Raw genomic sequence first — 22,282 nt, forward strand, 5'->3', positions numbered from 1 at the left:
TCTTTCCTACGAGATATTGTCTGTCACCAACCACTTTCATGCACTACACGAGGCACCCACGGCATATGCCGAAGACCGGAGAGAGAGAGAGAGAAGACAGAGACGTCTGCATCGTTTCGACGCGTGTCTTACCGTTTGCATGATCTTCTCGACGTGTGTGCATCCCATGGCCCGCAGGATGACGAGGATCAGCTGATTGTTGGAGACGCTTCTATCAACCTCGATTGCCATCGGCTGCCCGAACCTGCAGTGAGTCATGGACGGAGTGGAACGTTACCAAAGAGACATGTTTTACAATAAACGGCGACACTGTCTACCCCAGTTTCTGAGAGGGTTATTGCCAAGCTATTGGAAGGATCTCAAGGAGTAGACAAATCTCTTGATGATTCCTCATCATATCATGAGCACATATATATTAAACTTAAAAGAATATATCCATAGCAGAGCTCGACAAAAACAACTTAATGGTCCATTTGTGTCACTAAAATCTTTAAAATCAAAGGAAAGATAAGAATGAATTTTTAAAAATAGTTATCCAATTGGGCCACCAAAAGATAACCTTTTTGGAAATTTGGTGGCCTGACAACAAATTTTAGTAGCCCCAGACTACCTGGCCACTGCTACTGTCAAGCCCTGTATATAGAATATAAGCAGTGAATATACTACTCTCAACATGTGATGCAAAGAAGAATACATTACAATCTACAGATCAATTTGTACTGAACAAACTCAATGACACAGGTTAAATAAGCCCCAAATTAGCAGCAACTTCAGCAGACTTTGATAATTGTTCAGAAAGTTATAAAAGCAAACTTTGATTGTGAAGCAAAAGCTGATCCTGTGGAGATCACCACATAAATGCTGCACGAAATAATGTTTTCAACTGTAGGTACCTCAATGACATTGTTCTGGTATACTTTTGTCATATTTTTAATAGACCCCAGAACTCCTATACATTTTGTGCATACAATGTAGGTATGGGGCTTGCCCATTTAATCTAAAATTGTATGCAAAATGTCTAACTAAAGATAACAGCTTATGGGTAGCTTGATGCTACAGCGTTTGGTCATGTGACCTTGGAGAGACCTTGTCCTTTGCTTTGTACGCAAAGTGGAGCACTGATGTGACTTTTGCTGGAATTGTTTGAGATGGTGTTCTTTCTATGTCAGGGCAGCTGTAGCACAACATGTCCTCACTCTACAGCAGGAGAGGGAACATTTTACAGCTGTCACTTGCCAATACGGTCAAGTCACTTATTTCTTCTCGATCACTGCGGTAGATAAGTGTACGGGCAAATCCATAATTGAACTCGCACTGCTCAGAGTACTTCCCTGCAACTCAATATTCCTTCATTTTCCCCCTCACAGATGCATAAAACAATGCACTGATCATTGATATCTTGTCACTCAACTTGAGCCTGATTACACATCATTCGATTCCTTAAAAGCTTTGAGAGTGGTACAAATTTGATGTCTCCGCCCACTCCAGTCCCCAAAGCTCTTTGTGACTTGCGATGCCATGTGACTGAGTACACAGATTCACTCATACAATCACAGTCTCGTTGTCAAAAAGGATATCATAGCACTGTTTAAATCAACATGGGACCACTCCACCAAGATACCATTACGAAATCCTGCATTAAAGTTGCCTGTGATGCTACTAAAGAAGAGTCAAACTTACAATCTCCCACGGCATACTGATCTGCATTGGACCAGTTTAAAATCATATTTAAGGCTATAGATTTGTTTCCCCCCCCCCCCCCCCCCCTCCGAGAACTTAGTAATGGCTTATCTAATTCACCCATTTTCACCAAATACTTCTCAGTATTTGAAATGCAGTTTGCACGAATTATATGCTGCCATGCTGGGCAGGTCTCCAGTATCAAGGTTGTGAGGCACAATGCTTCTTTTACTGTTCATGCCTGAAATTACTATGTGGGCAGATAGGCTGGGTTTGTAAGGTAGAACACATTAGGAAGTGCCAAGGAAAACAAATTTATGGACATAAATTGGTATTGCATCATTCTATTATTCATGGCTGCAATGTGATTTTAGAATGGAATCTAGACCAAAGCTCTTCACTGCATCCTGAAAGGTATCATAGTAACATGACACAAAACCAAGACAAACATAAACATCAGGTACAACTAATATCTCATGCTGGCCACAGAGATGGGTAACTAATTTCATCTTTTACCGTTTGATCTATAATTTGCTTTATTTTGAAATACATGATCTTTTTAAAAAGACAGGACATTTCAGTCCTTTGTTAATGGCATGATCAATCATGTAGCACTTTGTATGCCATTATTGAATCTCTCCAATTTCCTGACTGTGGCCGTGTATGAATTATTTACTCAACACTACCCGTCTTATGCTGCTCCATGAGCAAGACAATAATGGGAAATACAAGTAGCACAGCTACGACTAGTGCAATCCGACGCAGAGCGCAGGGCAGATTGGCCATGGATGTCGTGCTTGCTCTTGATATGCACAGAACCTTGGCAAAAAATCACAAGCACTTTATGATCGTCTCAATCCAAGTGTTTTGCGATCAGATCAATGTAACAATGTCGCATCCAGGGATTTCTCTGCCCAACACGAACACACACACAAGCATAAAGTTAATTAGCTCATCTCAACGGGATCACAAATACGTGTGATCACATCATTACATCTACTATTGGGGCTACAAGTACACTCCGTTCCAGGTATTCCTAACCGCAGTGACGTCAAAGCGAAAAAAACTTTATCACTTGATCACGCAAGTGCCACCATGCCGATGGGGGACAGGATGGGATAATGTTTCTCGTCACCCGTGCATTATCGCGTAAGACTCAAATAATGCGTGCTATCAAACAATCGCAAATACCTCTGCATTCTCTGGGCACTCTGGGGAAAACAAAATCATAATGCCTTCGGCACCCTTCTGGGCAGACGCATATAAAGGAGACAATTCTCCTGCTATTTGACAAGGGCTGTGACTGAATGGCTATTTCCTCTGTCTTTGACATAGAATCACACTAACATTCTAGAAATTATATGTTCTCAAATACTGTATAAGCGGTTATTTTCGCGAGGGTTTAATTTTCGCGAATTTTGCAAATCACAGTTGGATCGCGAATTTAACAGCACGCGAAAATGTCGCTCTACACTAGAGTAACAATGCATGCAAGATAGCGTTGGTGTCACTTCGCGAAAACAACATCTCGTGAAAATGTCTGTGACCTTCTAATTCGCGAAAATATCTGTACGCGAAAATAACAGCTTATACAGTAACACATTGAAGCAACAGACAATTTGAGCCTTCTAAGTATTGAAATAACTCTTCTCAGATCATGCCAAGGGTAATGGAAATTACAGTTGTAATAAAAGTACCATAAACTTTTTTTTTTGGGACATCATAATATCTCAATGCTGTGATATAACTACAGTGATTTGCCAAATATGGCAGAAGATCAGTAAATTGTAAAGATTATTCCAGCAAAATGTTGTAGGTGAAATGGGTCAATCCAGTCAATCTTGAGGGGTTTTTTTTACATTTCTGAAAGAGCAATTCTTCTTCTATGTAATTTTACAATTTGGAATCAAAACATTAAAAGGAAACTGTTTTTATGCTTTTCTAGAAAATAGTCCAATCCTCTCAGGATTTGACTGTTCTCAAGCTTCATTTGACACTGTTCTGATCCTTTTCTGTCCCATGTCCACCCTTCCCAGCACTGACAAACCAAAGCTGTCACCTTTGACCCCTCACCTCTTGCCTGACCTCCCCGTGCCCTGCTGGTTGATGACTACCATGGTGATGACCTCAATGGGGCGGCTGCAGTGGACGTGGAGGTAGGGCTTGACCTGGCTGTTCTGCAGCATGCTGTGGGGGTTGTGGGGCGTCTCCACGGCGTAGACGCTGTCCCCGTCGTGGATGTCCGCCAGGGGCTGGACGTCGCTGAAAGACCGGTAGAAGCCGTCGATGTACACCTCTGTCAAGACGATCTGGCAGGCAAAGGAAAGAACGACATAGGGTCCATTATCATTATTCAGATTTGAATAATTTATGCAACAATCATCCATTGAATTGAAGCACACATACATTTGTTTCATTTAAAGTACTGAAATCATCACAAATACGAGAAATCACTATGCTTCGATGATAACCTTTCATTAAAAAAATGTAACAATCCCTTGTGTTGTATGGAGGTCATATAGCTATTAAATGTAACTTCATGTAGCTCATGAACTTAAACCACATTTGAGAACACCTAAACACAATGTGCAGCCATGTGCAAATTTTGTTCGTGGAGTGCAAAAAAAAAACCAAACAAACAAACCACAAAACATTATAGTCTATCAATTCATAGTGTCAACTATCTGTAATCTATTACTGCATGTCAAAATGTTTCACTGAAAGGCCTACTGCATCCTAAAGTGATCCAGTGCTTTCAAATAAGAAACTGGTTCAAAACTGTCTTTACTGACACACTCTTCCTGCCTTAATGCCACGTTCATCATGGACTAACCAAATGAGAAAACAACCATCAACAACAAAAAAGACCTGATGTTCAATGTTTCAGCCACTTTTTGGATAGTGAGGATTTTGTCAACATCATGCACTTGGTGCACTTTATGAGCCCAGGCATTTAGCTTAAAGGGATGGTACAGTATTGGTGGAGATGAAAATTGGGCAAGTAAATTTTTGCCAGATACCAAGAAAACACTTATGATATAGTACAGAGCATATCATTTTAAGAGGAATTCAAAATTTATTTGATGAAAATCGGGTTTGGAGTGACTGAAACATCCAAAAACAAAGTAAAACAAAGCGATTTTAATAAAATGTGGGTCCCACACTTTATCAGAATTGCTCTTTTTGGATATCTCAGCCATTTCAAAACCAATTTTCATCAAATACACATTAAATTCCTCATTAGAATTACATGCTCTATCATATTTCATAAAAGGTTGCTCATTATCTCACCAAAAAAATGTTAGAAACCTGAAATTAGGTCTCAACCAAAACTGTGCGATCCCTTTAACTTTCCATGCTTTTCCATCAACATTTAGGAATCCATCATAACCTGACCTAGTTGCAGAGTGAGGGAGTCCACTCAGGTGTGTGGTACATACATTGTAAATGCCTTGGTCAAACACCAAGGCCAAGTTGACACAATAGGGATTAGGGGGATTAGGCACTCTCAATGCACTGACGAGTAGTTTCGAGATGTCTGCGCCAATTGGCCAAGAAAGCTCTCTAGCCTGCGCGTCAATCTCCAAACAAAGCGCAGTAAGGGATAATCAAATACCACTCAAATGCCAATGCCAATCCAGATGCATTCAGAAGTTTTCACTTTTTTTTTTTCTGGTGATTTGAAGAAGCATGACCTAAAACTGGCAAATACTGGTTTGTATTATCAGATTAAAATTTCATTTGTGTACATACATTGTACATAGAAAAATGCACATATTTGTGTAGATACATACATACATTCATACATATATTCATACATACATGGGTCATTCCATGAAGTTGGGTACACAATGGGCAGTACTGTTCATCATGTTATGTATCTGTTTTCAGAGGTCCCAACAAAAGTTATTTTAATCTAATATCCACATTGTCTGATTAATGAGGAGTGATAGAATATATTATCAAAAGGGCATAGTTGAGACTTTATGAAAATCCCGTTTTTTGATGATTAAAAATGTTATTTTTTTGTAATTTTTGTGTTTCTTTTGTGACATCAAAACATTGTTTGTGTTGTTTGAATATTAAATAAATACAATTTACAGTAAAGAAAAATGAGTTGTGTATTTATTCACATTATTAACTCTCATAGTCGGCACTAATAGACAATTCCCCAATGAAGAGGTTTTTCTTGGAAAATTACCTCTTATGAGATCATGTTACTATCGTAACATTTCGTGTCCGCGAAATGGTAATGAGGATTAAATATTTGCGAGTGGAAAACTGCAGAAATACGAGAGAAACATGGCAAGAAATGTCTTATATATGTTTGTTGTCAATGGATCTTTAAAACTGTGAAAAGAAACAATCGCGTTTGACTGCTTTTGGAAAATACGGAGGAATAAGGTGCTTGTATATTTTCTTCGTGTCCGTGGAAAAAGTTACAATGGGAACAATTCTCCACGATCCATTCGGCAAATGACGTACGCTCACGAGTTGACGACACATTGCCCGGGTTTCCGGATGATGCGACTTGAATGTGACGAGTGCGATCGGCTTGCAGACGACCGGTTAGAACAGCTCAAGCCGCTTTTGTGTTTCGTGGGCAGCTGTTACGATGGAAACGACGTGTCGCTTTTGACAAGGTAGGCTAGCTATCTTTCTCATGTTCTGACATGATCGTATCGTACTTATATTACACTTTATGATCGATATTTCGTAGATTATACCCACAGTTAACGAAATTGTGTGGGCAGAGCCTCGAAGAATATTTCATTAAAAAAAAAACCACAATCGGCGCGAGTAAAGTAATTCGTAATGATATTGCATCTTTAGTCCCACTCGTGTCTTTTTATGTAAGTAAATACATGTAGTTGATTACACATGGAAGTCTGGTGGTAAACGACGACATCAGCGCCCTTTAGTAGTATCGAGTCTAGACTAGTATGACCAAGGAGGTACTACGCTTGCCTAGTACCTCCTTGGGGCTTGGTATGACCTCTTGCTGTAGTATAAGACTTCCTTATTGAGTTATCACCACATAAACCAAACGTAATTTATTGGTGAGATAGTTTGCTGAGAACAAGGTTCCACAAGGACAGGCGCATGCAGAAGAACGTCGCACGCTATTCTCGACGATATTTCCGTATGGGATGACCTCATCGAGAGTGTGACAACACGATGTCAATATGCAGGATTTATAGCACATTCTGAGCTAAATTTTAGGTCATTTAGAAAATAAAATATTTCACTAAGGAGGCTGACAATCGCTAGTTTACCGAAACTAGGGGCCCTCAACCATACAAGTTACTACTAATATGACACTAGTCTCTGTCTATCTTACAAACGGCAAAATTTGCACATGAAGTTTACTTGGCTAGTGTTTCTAAGTTTAAAAATGACCATTTAATCGCAGAGGGCACCCTTCAAAATACAATTCAAATAATGCCATTAATATACAACCCAATATAAATTTGAGGTACAGTGGAAACTCGATATAAAGATCAGTGTTCTACTGTTCTTTATAACAAGATTCCCCTGTATTAAAAAATGTAGTGTTCATATTTACCTAGAAGGTTGCCAGAATATATATTGTAATCTGCAAATCATATTTGAACTACATTTCAGTTTTAATTTTATTTTAATTTTAATGTTGTCTTTTCCCCCCTACAGCCCCCCCCCCCCCCTCCTTCCAACTTATGATTACTTCAAGTTCAGGCTGGTTAAACACCGATAGACATGGCTAAGAAAAAGCCTTTCCATCTTCGGTTGCGATGTAGTATTGATTCGGAGGCCCGGAAGCCCTCAAAAAAACAGTCAACAGTAAAGTTAGTAAACAGTAATGAAGCTGCTTCCCGAACAACAAAGTGGCGACATAAGTTGAAGGCCAACAACCCACAAGAATACACAAAATTGTTGAAAAAAGCTGCGGAATATAACAAGTTACAGAGGATCGAAATGTCCCTAGCGGAGTCCACCTTAAAGAAGAGAAATATCTCCACTGAAGAGAAGGAAAAGTCTGAAAAGTTCCTAGAACAAAAGAAGCGGTGTAATGCGACTGCAGCTCTGCGAATGAGGAAAATGAGAGCAAAGAAAAAGGAGGAGCAACTACGGCTTCAATCAAACAAAATGAAACAAACACCTAGCACCAGAGCTCAAGACAAAAGGCAAAAAGAAAAATTACAAGCACAGGCAAGAAAGAAGCGAGAGAGACGAGCAGCAATGTCAAAAGAAGAACATGAGCAATACAACGCAATGCGACGAGAGAAATACAAGCAGAAAAAAGAAAAAGAAAAGCTTATGTGGATTGAATCGCAGAAGCTCAAGGCTCGAGAAGCAGAGCTAAAGAAAGAAGAGGAACGTTTGAAAGAAATTGCAGAGGCATTCGATCAGAAACATGCGGAGTTGGAAGTCACTCGCAAGAAACTCTCATCTGCAGGATGTGACGTGAGAAGTTCTTCGGCTAGAAGAAAAAGTTTGGAGAGAGTAAGGGCAGTTATGCCACAAGACCGAGAAAAGTGTGTTTCTACGATGATAGATCTATTTCAGAAGTCCTCTCCAAAAAAGCGTGCAGCACTGAAGAAGAGAGGAATGCACACTGGCCTTGAGGATGCCCATCATGAAGTCCAAAATCTCCTGACATCAAGCATTAGTGAGGAAATGGGCAGACTAAAGAGGAGCAAGAAGAAGAAAGACCTAGAAAAAAGAAGGAATATTGCTGCATCACTAAAGATCTTGAGCAAGTACCGACTTCAGAAAAAAGGATCGGCTCTCTTGCAGATGGGCCGCAAGATCATCTCCTCGGCAAGCAAGAAGAAGCAAATGCACGACAAGAGAAAGCTGTCCCCAGAGGTAGCAAGCGCAGTCATCTCGTTCTACGAAGAATCAGCCATCGACCTGCCTGATAAGAAAATGGTATCCATGAAGACCATGAAAAATATTCGATATCTTCAACAGTCAGTGGCGGCTTTGTTCTTGAAGTTCAAATCACAGAATCCAGACATGAAAGTAGGTGCAAAAACATTCTACAGCCTCCGGCCACATCATGTAAAGCTCCAAGGATCAATCAAATTCAGGGCATGTTTGTGCGAATACTGCACAAATATTGAGTTGAAGGCAACAGCAATTAATAATTTAGCACACAGTTACGGAATGAAGTCCTTCTTTGATGGCGTTCACTCAGTGAATCGCGTCACAATGTGTCCCAAGTCTGAAGGAGCGAAGACGTACATGCGACATTGCTCCGAGAGGAAATGCAAAGAATGTGGTCCCAAATTGTTGAGATCTTACCTGAGACCGCTGGTGGAAAAACACGGCCCTAAGCATATGACATGGAAGAAATGGATTCGGGTCAGAGTGGACGAGAATGGGAAGACGATCACCAAGCAACAGATTGTCACCAACGACGGGACAGTATCTCAATGTCTGGAGGAACTTGAAGGGGAGACGGTCACTATCAGTAAGCATCTGCATAGTGCGTCTTGGCAATCTCAGCAGTTTGCTACACTTACCAAGGACATGCCAAACAACTGGGTCGTCATGGTCTTGGACTTTGCAGAGAACTTTGTATGCAAGTACCAAGACGAAATACAAAGCGCACATTGGTATCACACAAACGTCACAATCCACCCTATTGTTTGCTATCACAGATGTCCAACATGTGATGAGACAATGCAGGAGTCACTCGTCTTCATAACAGGCGATAATCGACATACATATCATGCAGTGCACCAGTTCATGTCACAGGCAGTACAGCATCTCCGGCAAAACATGGAAATTGACAAGATCATCAGATTTACAGATCAATGTGCAGCCCAATACAAAAGTAGAGGACCATTCAAGGACATTGCTCTTGCACAGCAACATTACCAAGTTCCAGTAGAGCATCACTATTTTGGTGCCAGACATGGGAAAGGTCCGAGCGATGGGGAAACGGCTGTTGTGAAACGACAAGCTTCATTAGCTATTAGTTCTGGGCGTAAAGTAATGAACAATGCAAAAGATGTATATGAGTTCTGCCAAGATGAATTGACAATACAACCAAGCCAAGCCGAATGTCTCCACTTTCAACGGAAAGTGTTCTTCGTAGAGGAAATGAATCACAACAGAGATCACAAGGACGTCCAGACCATCAAGGGCACCAGGCAACTGCACTGTGTAAAGGGTGAAAGCAGTGGACGGCTGTGGACAAGGAACCTGTCTTGTTTCTGTAAAGGCTGTGTTCTCGGGAATCAGCAGTGTGACAGCAGAGGGACTGTAGATGACTGGAAAAGTGAAAAGCTGTTTGCTGCTACGATTGAGACATCTCATGGTAAGAACTAAATTAACCTTAATATTTACCTAGAAGGTTGCCAATATATATATTCATTTAGTATTATTGACTAATGCTAGTTATTTGTGATCCAAGCAGAAAGTTTTCAAACAGACCCATCTTATTCATTGGTTGTTTTAAAGTCAGTGGTTAATATTGTGGGTCGATTTAAAAAATTGTACAACTGCGATGTCTAAGCAGTGTAACAATGTTCAAGTGGATGAATAAACGGCCAAGAATATAAAAGTTTTGAAAATCCTGCCTTCACTATCCAGATTTCTATGAATAAAGAATGAACCATTTCAGTAACAGTTTATTCAACACTATAGCCAATGGGGAAATTTGAGCATCTTAAAACAGTCATTGCAAATTTACATTTTTGCAGTAGTATTTAAATTATCATTTTCACAGCAATTTTTGCAGGGCTTCATTTCTACACTATATCAGATTTACTAGTAGCACGTGGGACCATGTAGCTCAGATTTTTTTCAACTGGATTCATTGTTAACCAATGCCTTTAACATATATTTCTGTAAGTCCAGGGTTTTTGAAAGATGTTCTTAAACTTATAACTCATGAATTGCTGCTGCACATTACACCATTGTCTTGCCATACGCTGCCACGATGACCAAATGTTGTTCTATACTACAGAGTTAAATATGTGCGCACTATCTGTACATATTTTTCTTTGGATAGACCAATGTTTTTGTTCGTTACAGAGTGGTACAACAGCAAAATTGTGTAAGTGTGAGGTGTTCTTTACAGATACAGGTGATACTGAAGACCCGTCTTCCATGACTGTTGCAGATGATGACTTGGATGCTGACGGCCCGTCTTCCATGACTGATGCAGATGATTACTGGGAAAGCGAATCCTCCCCTTCCTCTTCACCTGTGAAACAACTGCATGTTACCGGTTTGTACAAATCAGTAATATCGCTGTTTATGTTTTCTTCAACCCTTTTTTATATTAGGGAGTTAATTTTGGCGATATGAAAAACAGTTTATTTGTCCCTCGGATGAAACATTTAAGGTAGCCAATGCCTTTTGCAGAGCCCACAAAATGCCCCAATCATTGTTTGAAACCAAAGATATTAGTATTTGGGCAATATCTGTGAAATTTCGAAATCAAAAGTTGTGTAGAATTCAAAAGATAACAGTTGTAGTGTAGTCGGCATTCAAGCAACAACAGTGCATTTATCGTTCGGGGACTGTAATATAATACTTAAAATCCAAATAATAATGTCAGTAGGTATACGAATGTCATAGTAAAGAATTCACTTATTTCTTTTTGCTGTATTTTTTCAAATAGTGATAAAATATACCATGAACATGATCAATCGATCAAACAGGTCTGTAAAAGGTAGACTAAGTCTAGAATAAATGTAAGGCCTTATAATAAATATACCAAAATAATTTGAATCATAGTTTTCAACTTAACTCCATAAATAAAGTTGCACAGAGGTTTCACAATATTGTCTGCTTGAATACTGTAGTGTTCCCACTAATTCTGACAAATTTCATGCAAAAGTCATTGTCTACCATTAAGGTCTTTTTTATGTATAATCTTCAACTTTCACAGATAACGTGGTCATAGGTGTTCCAACTTCCCACCCGCCTTCTACGTCTGACAGACAGCTTCCCGTTGAAGTCCCAACTTCTAACTTGCTGTCTACTGGTACTGAGCTTCATGTTGAAGACCAAACCTCTCACTCGTCAACGTGTGACACACAGCTTCACATGGAACTCCCTACTTCTCACTCGCCATCTACTGCTGGCACTCGGGTTCATGTTACAGGTTTGTAAAAATTATTTTTTACATCTCAACTTTCAAAGTTCAATTCAAGATTCAAATAATTTACTATCATGCACTGAAGCATAGAAATCATTTCAAATTTTCTGATATACAAAGGAAAAAAATGGCAAGTGGTATAATGTTAACAAATGTACTTAAGATTTTACTTGTTCTAATCATTGAAATTGGTCCCTGCACATGTATTGATGTTCTTGGCAATTTAGGTTTTAACAATCATAGCGCACATGGATTGGAACCCCACCAGCATGAACCCAAACACATGCGCACACACACACATTTATACATACCTCACAAATGAACACACACCTGCAAATGTCCCCATTTTTAACGCTTAAGTCCACCCACACCAAAATACTGATGTGCACTTAAACACCTCAGTGACCTCACCCACTGCAATGCGTATGTATCCACGTGCACTTACAGCATGGAGTCAGCATGAACACACACGTGGGACACATGCTCACCTGCACCCAATTCTAGTCCCAAAATGTCTGTGTTATTTATGTTTAAAGTTAATATACCCAATTGCACATGCAATATATTATGTACATGTGAAGGGATATTTTTTTCCCAACAAGTTAATCACACCTCCACTTTATGCATATTTAGGGAGGCTGTTACAAGATTTATGGAGAGACATACCAGTTCAATTCTGTTCAAATGAGTTTTTCTGTGGATCAAAATTCTCTTTCAGAATAACTATGTCTGAATGCAGGAGGATGTATGTCTTCTTTCATATTAAAGATCACTGGAGATCCTTTTACTGATTATGTTACGTGCAGTACTGGTTATCTGAGAATTGTCTATTGGTGACAGTTTTCTTCTATTTTGCAAAAGCATTGTTACTTTATAATTTTAGATATTTTATCTTTATTCATATATACAGCTTATCGCCAAACTCAGGACCTTCAAACTGGGGATTTTGTTGCCGTTGTATATGGTAAGACGTGGTGGGTCGGAGAAGTCCTGGAGCTGAAAGGAGAAGATGCACATATCAACTTCTTACTCAATAAGGGTGATAACAAGTACTCTTGGCCAGACAAACCGGAGCAAGACTGGATTCGGAGAACTGGGATCTTTGCCATCTTCCCCTCTCCACCAATTCCTGTGTCCTCAAGACATCTTGGATTTGAAGAAAACACTTTTCGTTCACTGGCAACTAGAATCGACACATTCATCAATCTTGAAGAATAGGATTAGTAGGACAGGATGCTGCATTTTAGAACAGGAACATGTATATGTGAATTAAAACAGCCTCAGGACAGCTTTGGCATTCTTCAAATTTTCTAAAATGTTTTATTGGAAGAGTATATGTAAGGAATAAAATACAATGTTTAATGGTGAAAATTCACCTTCCGTATCTCATTCCATTGTATGTTTGCCTTTTTTCATTCTTCCCATGAAAGATATTAAAATTAGCAAATGCCGAAGCTGTTTCGATCCTTTTATGTTATGAGGCACTACTGGCCAGGATCTCCTGCACATCATTCAGTGTAGAGTCTTAGTGCTGTAGTATTCGGTTATTTTAAAACCCAGTTAACCTACTTCAAAAATATGGTTGTGTTTCGGTCATATAATGTACAAATTTTTATACAGGTTGTACATATTCCTTCATTATTTTGCAGGTAATATTTATAGTGATAATTTTACTCGTAATTCTATTTGTAATAATATTTTCAGAACATAATGAGAATCAAAACAGTTATCCAAACCCAAACCATTTTGACCAAAGACGGTTTGGTTACTGCTTTGTTAACCTTTTTACTACAGCACTAGTGTAGACGTGCAGGACTGCGCTGCAGTCATCAGCTGAGGAGCTAGTAGCATGTGGCCTCAACTAGAACAAAATGCAAATGAAAGTATGGGTTATTTGGAATTTTTCATGTGAAAAATGAAGTTTGAATTCTGAATCAAAACATTGATTGAAAAACAAACACACATGCTCATATAAAAAACTGTTGACAACTCATGAGAAACAGGAAAATCTTAAATCAACAAGATATTGTTATAATTCATGGTTTAGGAACTTAATTTTTAATTCATTTAATAGAATTGATATTTGTATGCTAATCAGAAATCAAGTTTTTATGTGACATTACTTTAATACTAAATAGAATGACACAAGTTAACAATACAGGGGAACCGAGAACAAGATTCTTAAATTTCTTGGGACCATCAAAGTTAGATTGCTGTATTGAATCCTTGATAGTATCAGGGCTATTATACATAAGTATTATGAGTATAGGGAACTTCATTATAGTGAGGTCCTTAAGACCATATAAATTAGTGTGTTATATTGTAAATATGTTCTACTAGTAACACAAAAGAATACAAAGAAGTGGGACAAGAAAGATTACATTGTAGTAGTGGAGTTCGTCAGATCAGTGTTCTACTGTTCTTTATAACAAGATTCCCCTGTATTAAAAAATGTAGTGTTCATCACAACGGTGATGGCAAAGAAATTCAAAGTTAGAATTCCTGTAATAACTTCAAAACTTGAACAAAAGCAAAATGCAGGCACTATGTGACTAAAATTAAAAGTATTGTAATAAAATAGTATCAATATAATGTACATGCAAGAATATGGATGTAAATATAAAAGTCACTGTAACTTGAAAACGCATTGATAAACCAATACAAGAACTGGAGTGCCAAAAATATTAGTAAGGTAACATGCAAGAAAATGTGAATATGAGTTGTAACAAAATCTGAAGATATTGGGAATTTCATTTTGAATTAATGAATAAAATTATAATTCTGTCGTTCAATATGTCATTGTGATAGGCATGCACATTAAATTTGAGCCTACCCAGACTACATGCATCAAGTTTTCTGTAATCTGTACATTGTGTAGGAGGAAAGATAATCTTTCAAAGAAGGGTAAACGATTGTAATTAATTAAAATTATCCATGTGATTGCTTATTTTTGTTCAATTAAAAGCTGTTCTTGAAGAAAATCAAACAAAAATAATGAGATACATGCATTATTTGAGTAAAACTAGCAATTTGATGTTTCACGTGTAACAGGACGCCGGTATCTTGGTGTCTTTGTTACATGTGAAACCACCAAATAAACTTTGGGACAAATACATTATGATTATAAGAATAAAATTCTTATATATATCTTTATATAATTATTCTCAGTCATTACTTGAAATTTAAAAATGTTGAAAGTCTGATAAATCGAAAGACAAATTTATTGTTTCACATGTAACAGGACACCAGAATCTTTGTGTAATTGTTACATGTGAAACCTTAAAATGAAGTTTGGGCAAATAGTCATTTTGTATATGTGTCCGCATCTTTACTCTCCGATCTTATTTAAACATTAACCTGTCCTCTTATGCTTCACTCTATTTCCTTTATTATTCATGCTACATTTAAAAGAATATTAACAAATAGGACACTATTTTAGTGTTTCACATGTAACGGGACACCGGTATCTTGGTGTCTTTGTTACATGTGAAACCACCAAATAAACTTTGGGACAAATACATTATAATTATAAGAATAAAATTCTTATATATATCTTTATATAATTATTCTCAGTCATTACTTGAAATTTAAAAATGTTGAAAGTCTTATAAATCGAGAGACAAATTTATTGTTTCACATGTAACAGGACACCATAATCTCTGTGTAATTGTTACCTGTGAAACCTTAAAATGAAGTTTGGGCAAATAGTCATTTTCTGTATGTCCGCATCTTTACTCTCCGATCTTATTTAAACATCAACCTGTCCTCTTATGCTTCACTCTATTTCCTTTATTATTCATGCTACATTTAAAAGAATATTAACAAATAGGACACTATTTTAGTGTTTCACATGTAACAGGACACCAGAAAATCTGTGTAATTGTTACATGTGAAACCGTAAATGAAGTTTTGGGCAAAGTAGTCATTTTTGTATGTCATTTTGCATATTTATTTTCTGATCTTATAAACATTAGCATGTCCCCCTATGGCTCACCATATTTCCTGAATTATTCATGCTTCATTTCAAAGAATATTAACAAAAAGGACTATGTTTCAGTGTTTCACATGTAACAGGACACCGGAATCTTTGTGTAATCGTTACATGTGAAACCTCAAACAAGGTTTTGGGAAAATAGAGTCTTTTTGTATTTGTTAACCTTTTCACTTTCTGATCCTATTTAGGCATTAGCATGTCCTCTTATACTTCACCCTGTTTCCAGTATTAGTTGTGCAGCATTTCAAAGATATATTTACATTAAGATTGAATTTCAAAATTGACCCCTAAAACTGTCTGCAGACCTTTCTAATAAGAAAATGTTGTAGGATTTTTAAAATTTTTAACTTTCGATTGGTATTTTTTGCTGTTGCTGGTGTGGAAAGAGTCACAACATACTTTCCAAATATTTCTTGATTTATAAATATCTTGTGGCAAACTAAGAGAAAAAGCAGATTTTCTTCAGATCAAATTGGAAGGTTGGTGTCCCTGTTACATGTGAAACAAGTGGGCGTTATCTTGAATGTGTGATGATGTGTAGTGGCTACGCTGCAAGATTCAAACTTCTAATAGTTTGTTTGATATACTCCATGTATCTATGTTTCTTGAGATGACAATAACTAAGCTCTGCATTAGTTTTGAAATTTTGAGCCTCATGTCACACTTTGTGTACCCAACTTCATGGAATGACCCACATACATACATACATACACACATACATACACACACATACATATATACATACATGCATATATATATACATACATACATATATACATACATACATACATACATACATTCATACATACATACATATATACATACATACATACACATGTACATACATACATACATACATATACATACAAACAGTGTATATACATACATACATACATACATACACATACAAATAATCATGCAAAGTAAAACTTTGCACCAGTACGTTCTCATCTACTGTTGATTTCCCTTCTTCTCAGATCATGTCTTCTGCTCAAAGCAGATGGCACATCAATCAGAATACAAAGGATTCCATCTTTTAGAATCCCAAATGTATTGAGTACAAGTACAGAATGACACACCAAGTGTATGTATTAATGTGAGTGTACAGTTCAGTCACATTGAAGTTTAAATGCATATATTGAAATTTTCATTTATTTTGTTTTAATGATACTGCATTTGATTCTGTGTGGATGGACTACATGTGAATATCAACACATATTGTAAGTGAATAAGTAACAGGGGTCAATAGAGATATAGATTCTGGAAGACTCCTTTCACCAAATAACCATCAATGGCAGATATCAATGGCAGATATCAGCTGGCCACTTCTTTAATGAGATACACATTTTTTATCTCGATATATTGTTATACGTACATACATACATACATGTATATGTACACAGTATATAACATGACTATGATCATGCATTTAATTGTGAGAAGTGTGGGTTATTCAACTGTGAGACACTTTAATTTCAAAAGTATCATATTTAATCACACAAATTAATGAAATGGAAATTCCAGACACATGTACATGGTGAAATGTGCTCAGCATTGTCATTACCCAGTAATTGCCCGAGGCAAAGTAGAAAGTTAATTTCTTATCAAAATGCCTGCTCCCGACACGATGTACAAGTGATTTCCAGTGAATGATCGCTAATAAGCATGCAATGATTAATGCAACAGAAATTCAGCGACAAAATTACATTTTGATCGCAGATACGGCGGGTAGGGGGTTGGTTGGGGGCAAATGACTGGTGGAGATAATATAAAAAAAAGAGAGCTTTGTCCAGGATCAAAACCGGATTTATCACGAGACACTTGGGCAATGCCACCACCTGCCCTGGAGACGGAATCATGTTTCATCAATACTGTGACTGTGACAAGCAAACTATAGAACCCATCCCCTCTAACTATCCCTAATCCATTTATGCTTTTCATAATCTATATTAGAAATTGGATTTCTTTTTGGGGGGAGATGAAAAGGGGAGACATTGACGGGAAAGACAAAAGTACAAAGAGAGAGAGAGAGAGAGAGATAGACATAGAGATCTGGTAGAAGATGAACAACAGACATCTCCTACACATTATATCTTCTTAGAGATGTACTGAAGAGTAACAATATCCAGTGATGTAAATGAGGTCAATTTCAAGTACATTACTGTATCATACATGCATAAAATCTGAGCTTCTCCGCTGATGCTCCCCTTTAAGCCCCAGCCTGACACACAAGCTACCTCTCTGTCTTATCTCTTTATAGATTTACTGAAGAGTGATGATATCCAGCGATGTAAATGAGGTCAATTTCAAGTAACATTGTGGCATCATACCTGCATATATTAAAATCCGAGCTTCTATGCTGATGCTCCCCTTTAAGCCTTCATCCTGACACACAAGCTACCTCTCTGTCTTATCTCCTTATAGATTTACTGAAGAGTGATGATATCCAGTGATGAAAATGAGGTCAATTTCAAGTACATTGTTATATCATGCATGCATGTATTAAAATCTGAGCTTCTACGGTATGCTGATGCTCCCCTTTAAGCCTTCAGCCTGACACACAAGCTACCTCTCTGTCTTATCTCTTTATAGATTTACTGAAGAGTCATGATATCCAGCGATGTAAATGAGGTCAATTTCAAGTACTGTATACGTCATGAATGGAGACATGTACACGTGTACGTCACAACCACATCGGGATCAGAGTCAATATTTTCGCGTGCCTTTAATTTCGCGAAGAGCACCTAACTCGCGAAACTCGCGAAAATAAAAACCTCGCGAAATATTTGGCGTATACAGTACATTGTTATATCATGCATGCATATCTTAAAATCCAAGCTTCTATGCTGATGCTCCTCTTTAAGCCTTTAGCCTGACACACAAGCTACCTCTCTGTCTTATTTCTTTATAGATTTACTGAAGAGTGATAATATCCAGTGATGTAAACAGGGTCAATTTCAAGTACATTGTTGTATCATACATGCATACATTAAAATCTGAGCTTTTATGCTGATGCTCCCCTTTAAGCCTTCAGCCTGACACACAAGCTACCTCTCTGTCTTATCTCCTTATAGATTTACTGAAGAGTGATAATATCCAGTGATGTAAATGAGGTCAATTTCAAGTAACATTGTGGCATCATACATGCATACATTAAAATCCGAGCTTTAATGCTGATGCTCCCCTTTAAGCCTTCAGCCTGACACACAAGCGACATGCACCTCTCTATTTCTGCCTGCCACATCTCCTGTGTGACTGATGCTATCTTGTCTTCTTCTACGAGACCATCTAATGGCAATGTCATATTACAGACTCTTGTCTTTCTACTCCAGTCTCCTGATTCTCACTGTCTTCCCTTCCTCCTCCTCCTCCTCCTCTTCTCCCTCCTCTTCCTCTTCCTCTTCTTCCTCTTCCGCCTCCTCTTCCTTTCTTACTTTCCTTCTCTCTCATTGGCATTCTTGACATCTACAAGCAACGAATTATTTCAGTTTTTTCTTCATGCAAGTCCCATCTATTATTTCTAATATTATTTCTCTGCAGAGGTAAATTCTGTAATTATACCTTTCCCTCTTTTTCTCTGGAGTAGCTCTATGTAGCAAGATCCATATCATCATTCCTACTTTTTCAGTCTCATTTTCAATCATTTTGGAGCTATTCTCTCTCATCTCTACCCCTCTCTCAATCTCTCCAGCTCTCTGCATTATATGTCTGTCTCATAAAGAGTGTTATCTTGTATCCTACATTTTGTAATGAACTTCCTGTTCTAATACCAATTTACACTGTTCTCATATATACAACAGTATTTGATTTTCACTTTACCATTCTACATACTCAGAAATCTACAATTTTCACTCATTCCTTTTTAAAGAAAATCCTTCAGGTAAATTATTGTATTATACATTGTATGCCAGCTAAAATGGTATGCAAATTCATCTTTATTTGCTTTGATTGACACTCAAGTTTTCATTTGAAGATTCATTAATCTATCAATCCATCAATCTTTTAACTTCATTATGCATTCATCTCCCTCTTTTCTCTATCTATCTATCTATCTATCTATCTATCTATCTATCTATCTATCTATCTATCTACTATTCCTATATCTATCTATCTATCTATCTATCTATCTATCTATCTATCTATCTATCTATCTATCTATTAATCTATGTATATCTATCCACTATGTAACTACATACCTGCCTCTCTATTTCCTCTCATGTTTCAAGCGCCACTTGCCCGTAGTAATCACTGTCGGCAAATGGCATTGAAAAGGAGAAATCTTCAAGGTCATAATCCCCCTCGTGGGGAAAATACTCTTCTTCGGGTTCACAGGCATTGAGCACAATTACTAGACACCGTCATCCACCCTGGGAATCTATCAACCCTGGCTGCCTCAGTGCGAGAATGAGGAGTGTCAGGCTTTGAGCGTATCACATGTACACTTCCACTCTATGCACAGCAATCATTGCCGAAGTTGCAACAGTGCCTCAAAAGGAGTAAAATTCGAATTATTTGCGATTCTAGTATCAAAACGACAACAACAAAATTGTAGGAATTTGAAGTAAGTGAAATTGAGCATTAAGCAAATATTCCTTGCTGATTTACTGTGAATAAATGAACAACACTGAAAGTGAAATCTGTTTGAGCAGCGATCTACGCAGGAAAAGCACCCGCTTGTTGTGGCCCCTCAATTAGATACCAATCAAACCCATTAAAGATAAAACATAGTTTCCATATGACAGTAGAAACTATCAATTTTTGCTATAAAATGGAAACAAATGGATGAGATATGAGAAATGATACTGCGATAACATGACTTCACATGGGTAAGGCCGAAAATGCAAAATATTAACAAAATAGGTACACCGGAAGCAATGCAATCTCAGAGCATATAACCAATCATGGTTGCTATGTGACATTTTATATTTGATTACATCGATTACAATATATTGGGTCATGGCGGTATCTGTCGTGTGAGAGTGAATAATACAGCTTGTTAGCTGCGTGCAATTCCATACTATACTGTTAGGGTACAATCCGATCATCACATACTAGTAGCTTTTGACATGTACACACTACTGAACAGGGAGGGCGCTTCAGGAAAAAAAGTCGGGTACACCAACTTATCAATTTACACTCTTGATCTAAAAACACTCCATAACAACTCATCATCCCAGTAAATCGCATCATATCAGCCAGAAAAATTTCTTGGTAGAGTCTTCCAATATATTGCAAGGAAATTTCAAATGTTGGAAGATGAATTTTGAGCCCTTCTGAGAATCTTAAATCTTTTGTATGAAGAATACTTACCCATAATTACCACACCACCCGTCTCCCCTGGGTGATATCTATAGGCTAAGGTAACTGTATTAGAGATTCTGCTTCTCCCTCCCCCTCTCTTTTTTTTTTCTCATATGGTAACTATATCACGAAATAAAAAACATCTGATCAAATATAAACCCACACCCAAATGTCGCAATAGGTCTGTGGTCGTAATCAATATGATGTCTTGCAGATCAGTGCAAGGAATTAACGTTGAGTGCCTGATATCATTCGCCCTGTAATGTGAATACCCATCATCACTCATTCATCCTCAATAATCCTGCTGATATATAGCTGGAAGATCATCCGTAATCATACGATAGCGATGGTCATTAACTGATATTTACCTAATTCACACAGCGTGGCGCAGTCTTGCTTACACTTTCAAAATGCCCTAAAGATTTCCAAGATGTAATTTTCTTCTTGTCAAGCCTGCTATACTGGTAAATTTGCATTTATGCCTCAAAATCCTCCCTTGAAACCAAAATCCACCCTTGCATCCCTCAATTCACAGAAATTCACTGATGACAGCAAATGATATAAATAAAAACGAATGCACTCGAATCCTGCCAAATTTCGACTGAGATGCAAATCAAATGCAATATTTAGGTTAAAGAGCATGCTGTGGAATACAAAAAAAAAAACAGATAAAAGACAGCTCTTCTCATTATTAATTAAAGTGGAAAAATGAAACTTTTGGGAGTTTCTCTCCAAATGTCTACATCAAGACTGAAAAGAAGGCCCTGACACTATGGCAGCAAGAAAACTGAATGATTTTAAACTTTTAACATTTTCTGCATGTCTGATTTAGACTGTATTTACATGTATACCTCCTGTACAGAAGTTAAAAAAAAATACACAGATTTTTTTTTTCCAACCCTTAAGAGGAATACCTAAAGCCTAACACTTCAGCTCTTTAAAAAGTTTTCAAATTGACATTGTGGACATTAACAGATGTGATTGTTTACCTTGGCTACTGGTGGACTTTTCGGCAGATTCATATGGGTTTGACTCTAAATTTAGTTCATGAATCACCTCCCTGAATATTACTGCCAAATATTTATCATCACAATCAATCCTAACATCATGAGCATTTGGTGTCTGAGTAAACAGTGCTAAAACCCTGGAGGAAAAACGAAAACAAATTGTGCCAACATTTTCTTTTTCTGTAAATCATTTTAAAACAT

At 37.6% G+C, this 22,282-nt stretch overlaps 2 protein-coding genes across 3 annotated transcripts in view; one reads left to right on the forward strand and one right to left on the reverse strand.

Annotated features, from left to right (window-relative positions):
• LOC139733619 (ubiquitin carboxyl-terminal hydrolase 31-like) overlaps positions 1–22,282 on the reverse strand; it is a 117,176-nt gene that overhangs the window by 30,440 nt on the left and 64,454 nt on the right. For both annotated transcript variants that reach the window (XM_071644429.1, XM_071644428.1), the window contains exons 3-4: positions 3,754–3,989; positions 133–244 (exon numbers count right to left, since the gene is read on the reverse strand). In XM_071644429.1, coding sequence (XP_071500530.1) covers positions 133–244; positions 3,754–3,989 — 348 coding nt within the window. The remainder of the gene's footprint in view (positions 1–132; positions 245–3,753; positions 3,990–22,282) is intronic.
• On the forward strand, positions 7,377–16,459 carry LOC139733618 (uncharacterized). Its single transcript, XM_071644427.1, has 4 exons — positions 7,377–9,988; positions 10,754–10,903; positions 11,570–11,785; positions 12,690–16,459. Exons 1-4 carry the CDS (start codon positions 7,417–7,419, stop codon positions 12,995–12,997), a joined length of 3,246 nt encoding a protein of 1,081 aa, XP_071500528.1. The 5' UTR covers positions 7,377–7,416; the 3' UTR covers positions 12,998–16,459.

Source organism: Diadema antillarum, unplaced genomic scaffold (assembly GCF_040938485.1).
Source record: "Diadema antillarum isolate AM-2024a unplaced genomic scaffold, OU_Dant_1.0 seq00000484_RagTag, whole genome shotgun sequence".
NCBI lineage: Eukaryota > Metazoa > Echinodermata > Echinoidea > Diadematoida > Diadematidae > Diadema > Diadema antillarum.

Bases quoted from the DNA above. Each gene is read 5' to 3' on its own strand.
- LOC139733618 (XM_071644427.1), top strand. From the start codon at position 7,417: ATGGCTAAGAAAAAGCCTTTCCATCTTCGGTTGCGATGTAGTATTGAT. The intron at 9,989-10,753 runs GTAAGAACTAAA...TGTTCTTTACAG, and splicing joins TACGATTGAGACATCTCATG to ATACAGGTGATACTGAAGAC. The intron at 11,786-12,689 runs GTTTGTAAAAAT...TCATATATACAG, and splicing joins CACTCGGGTTCATGTTACAG to CTTATCGCCAAACTCAGGAC.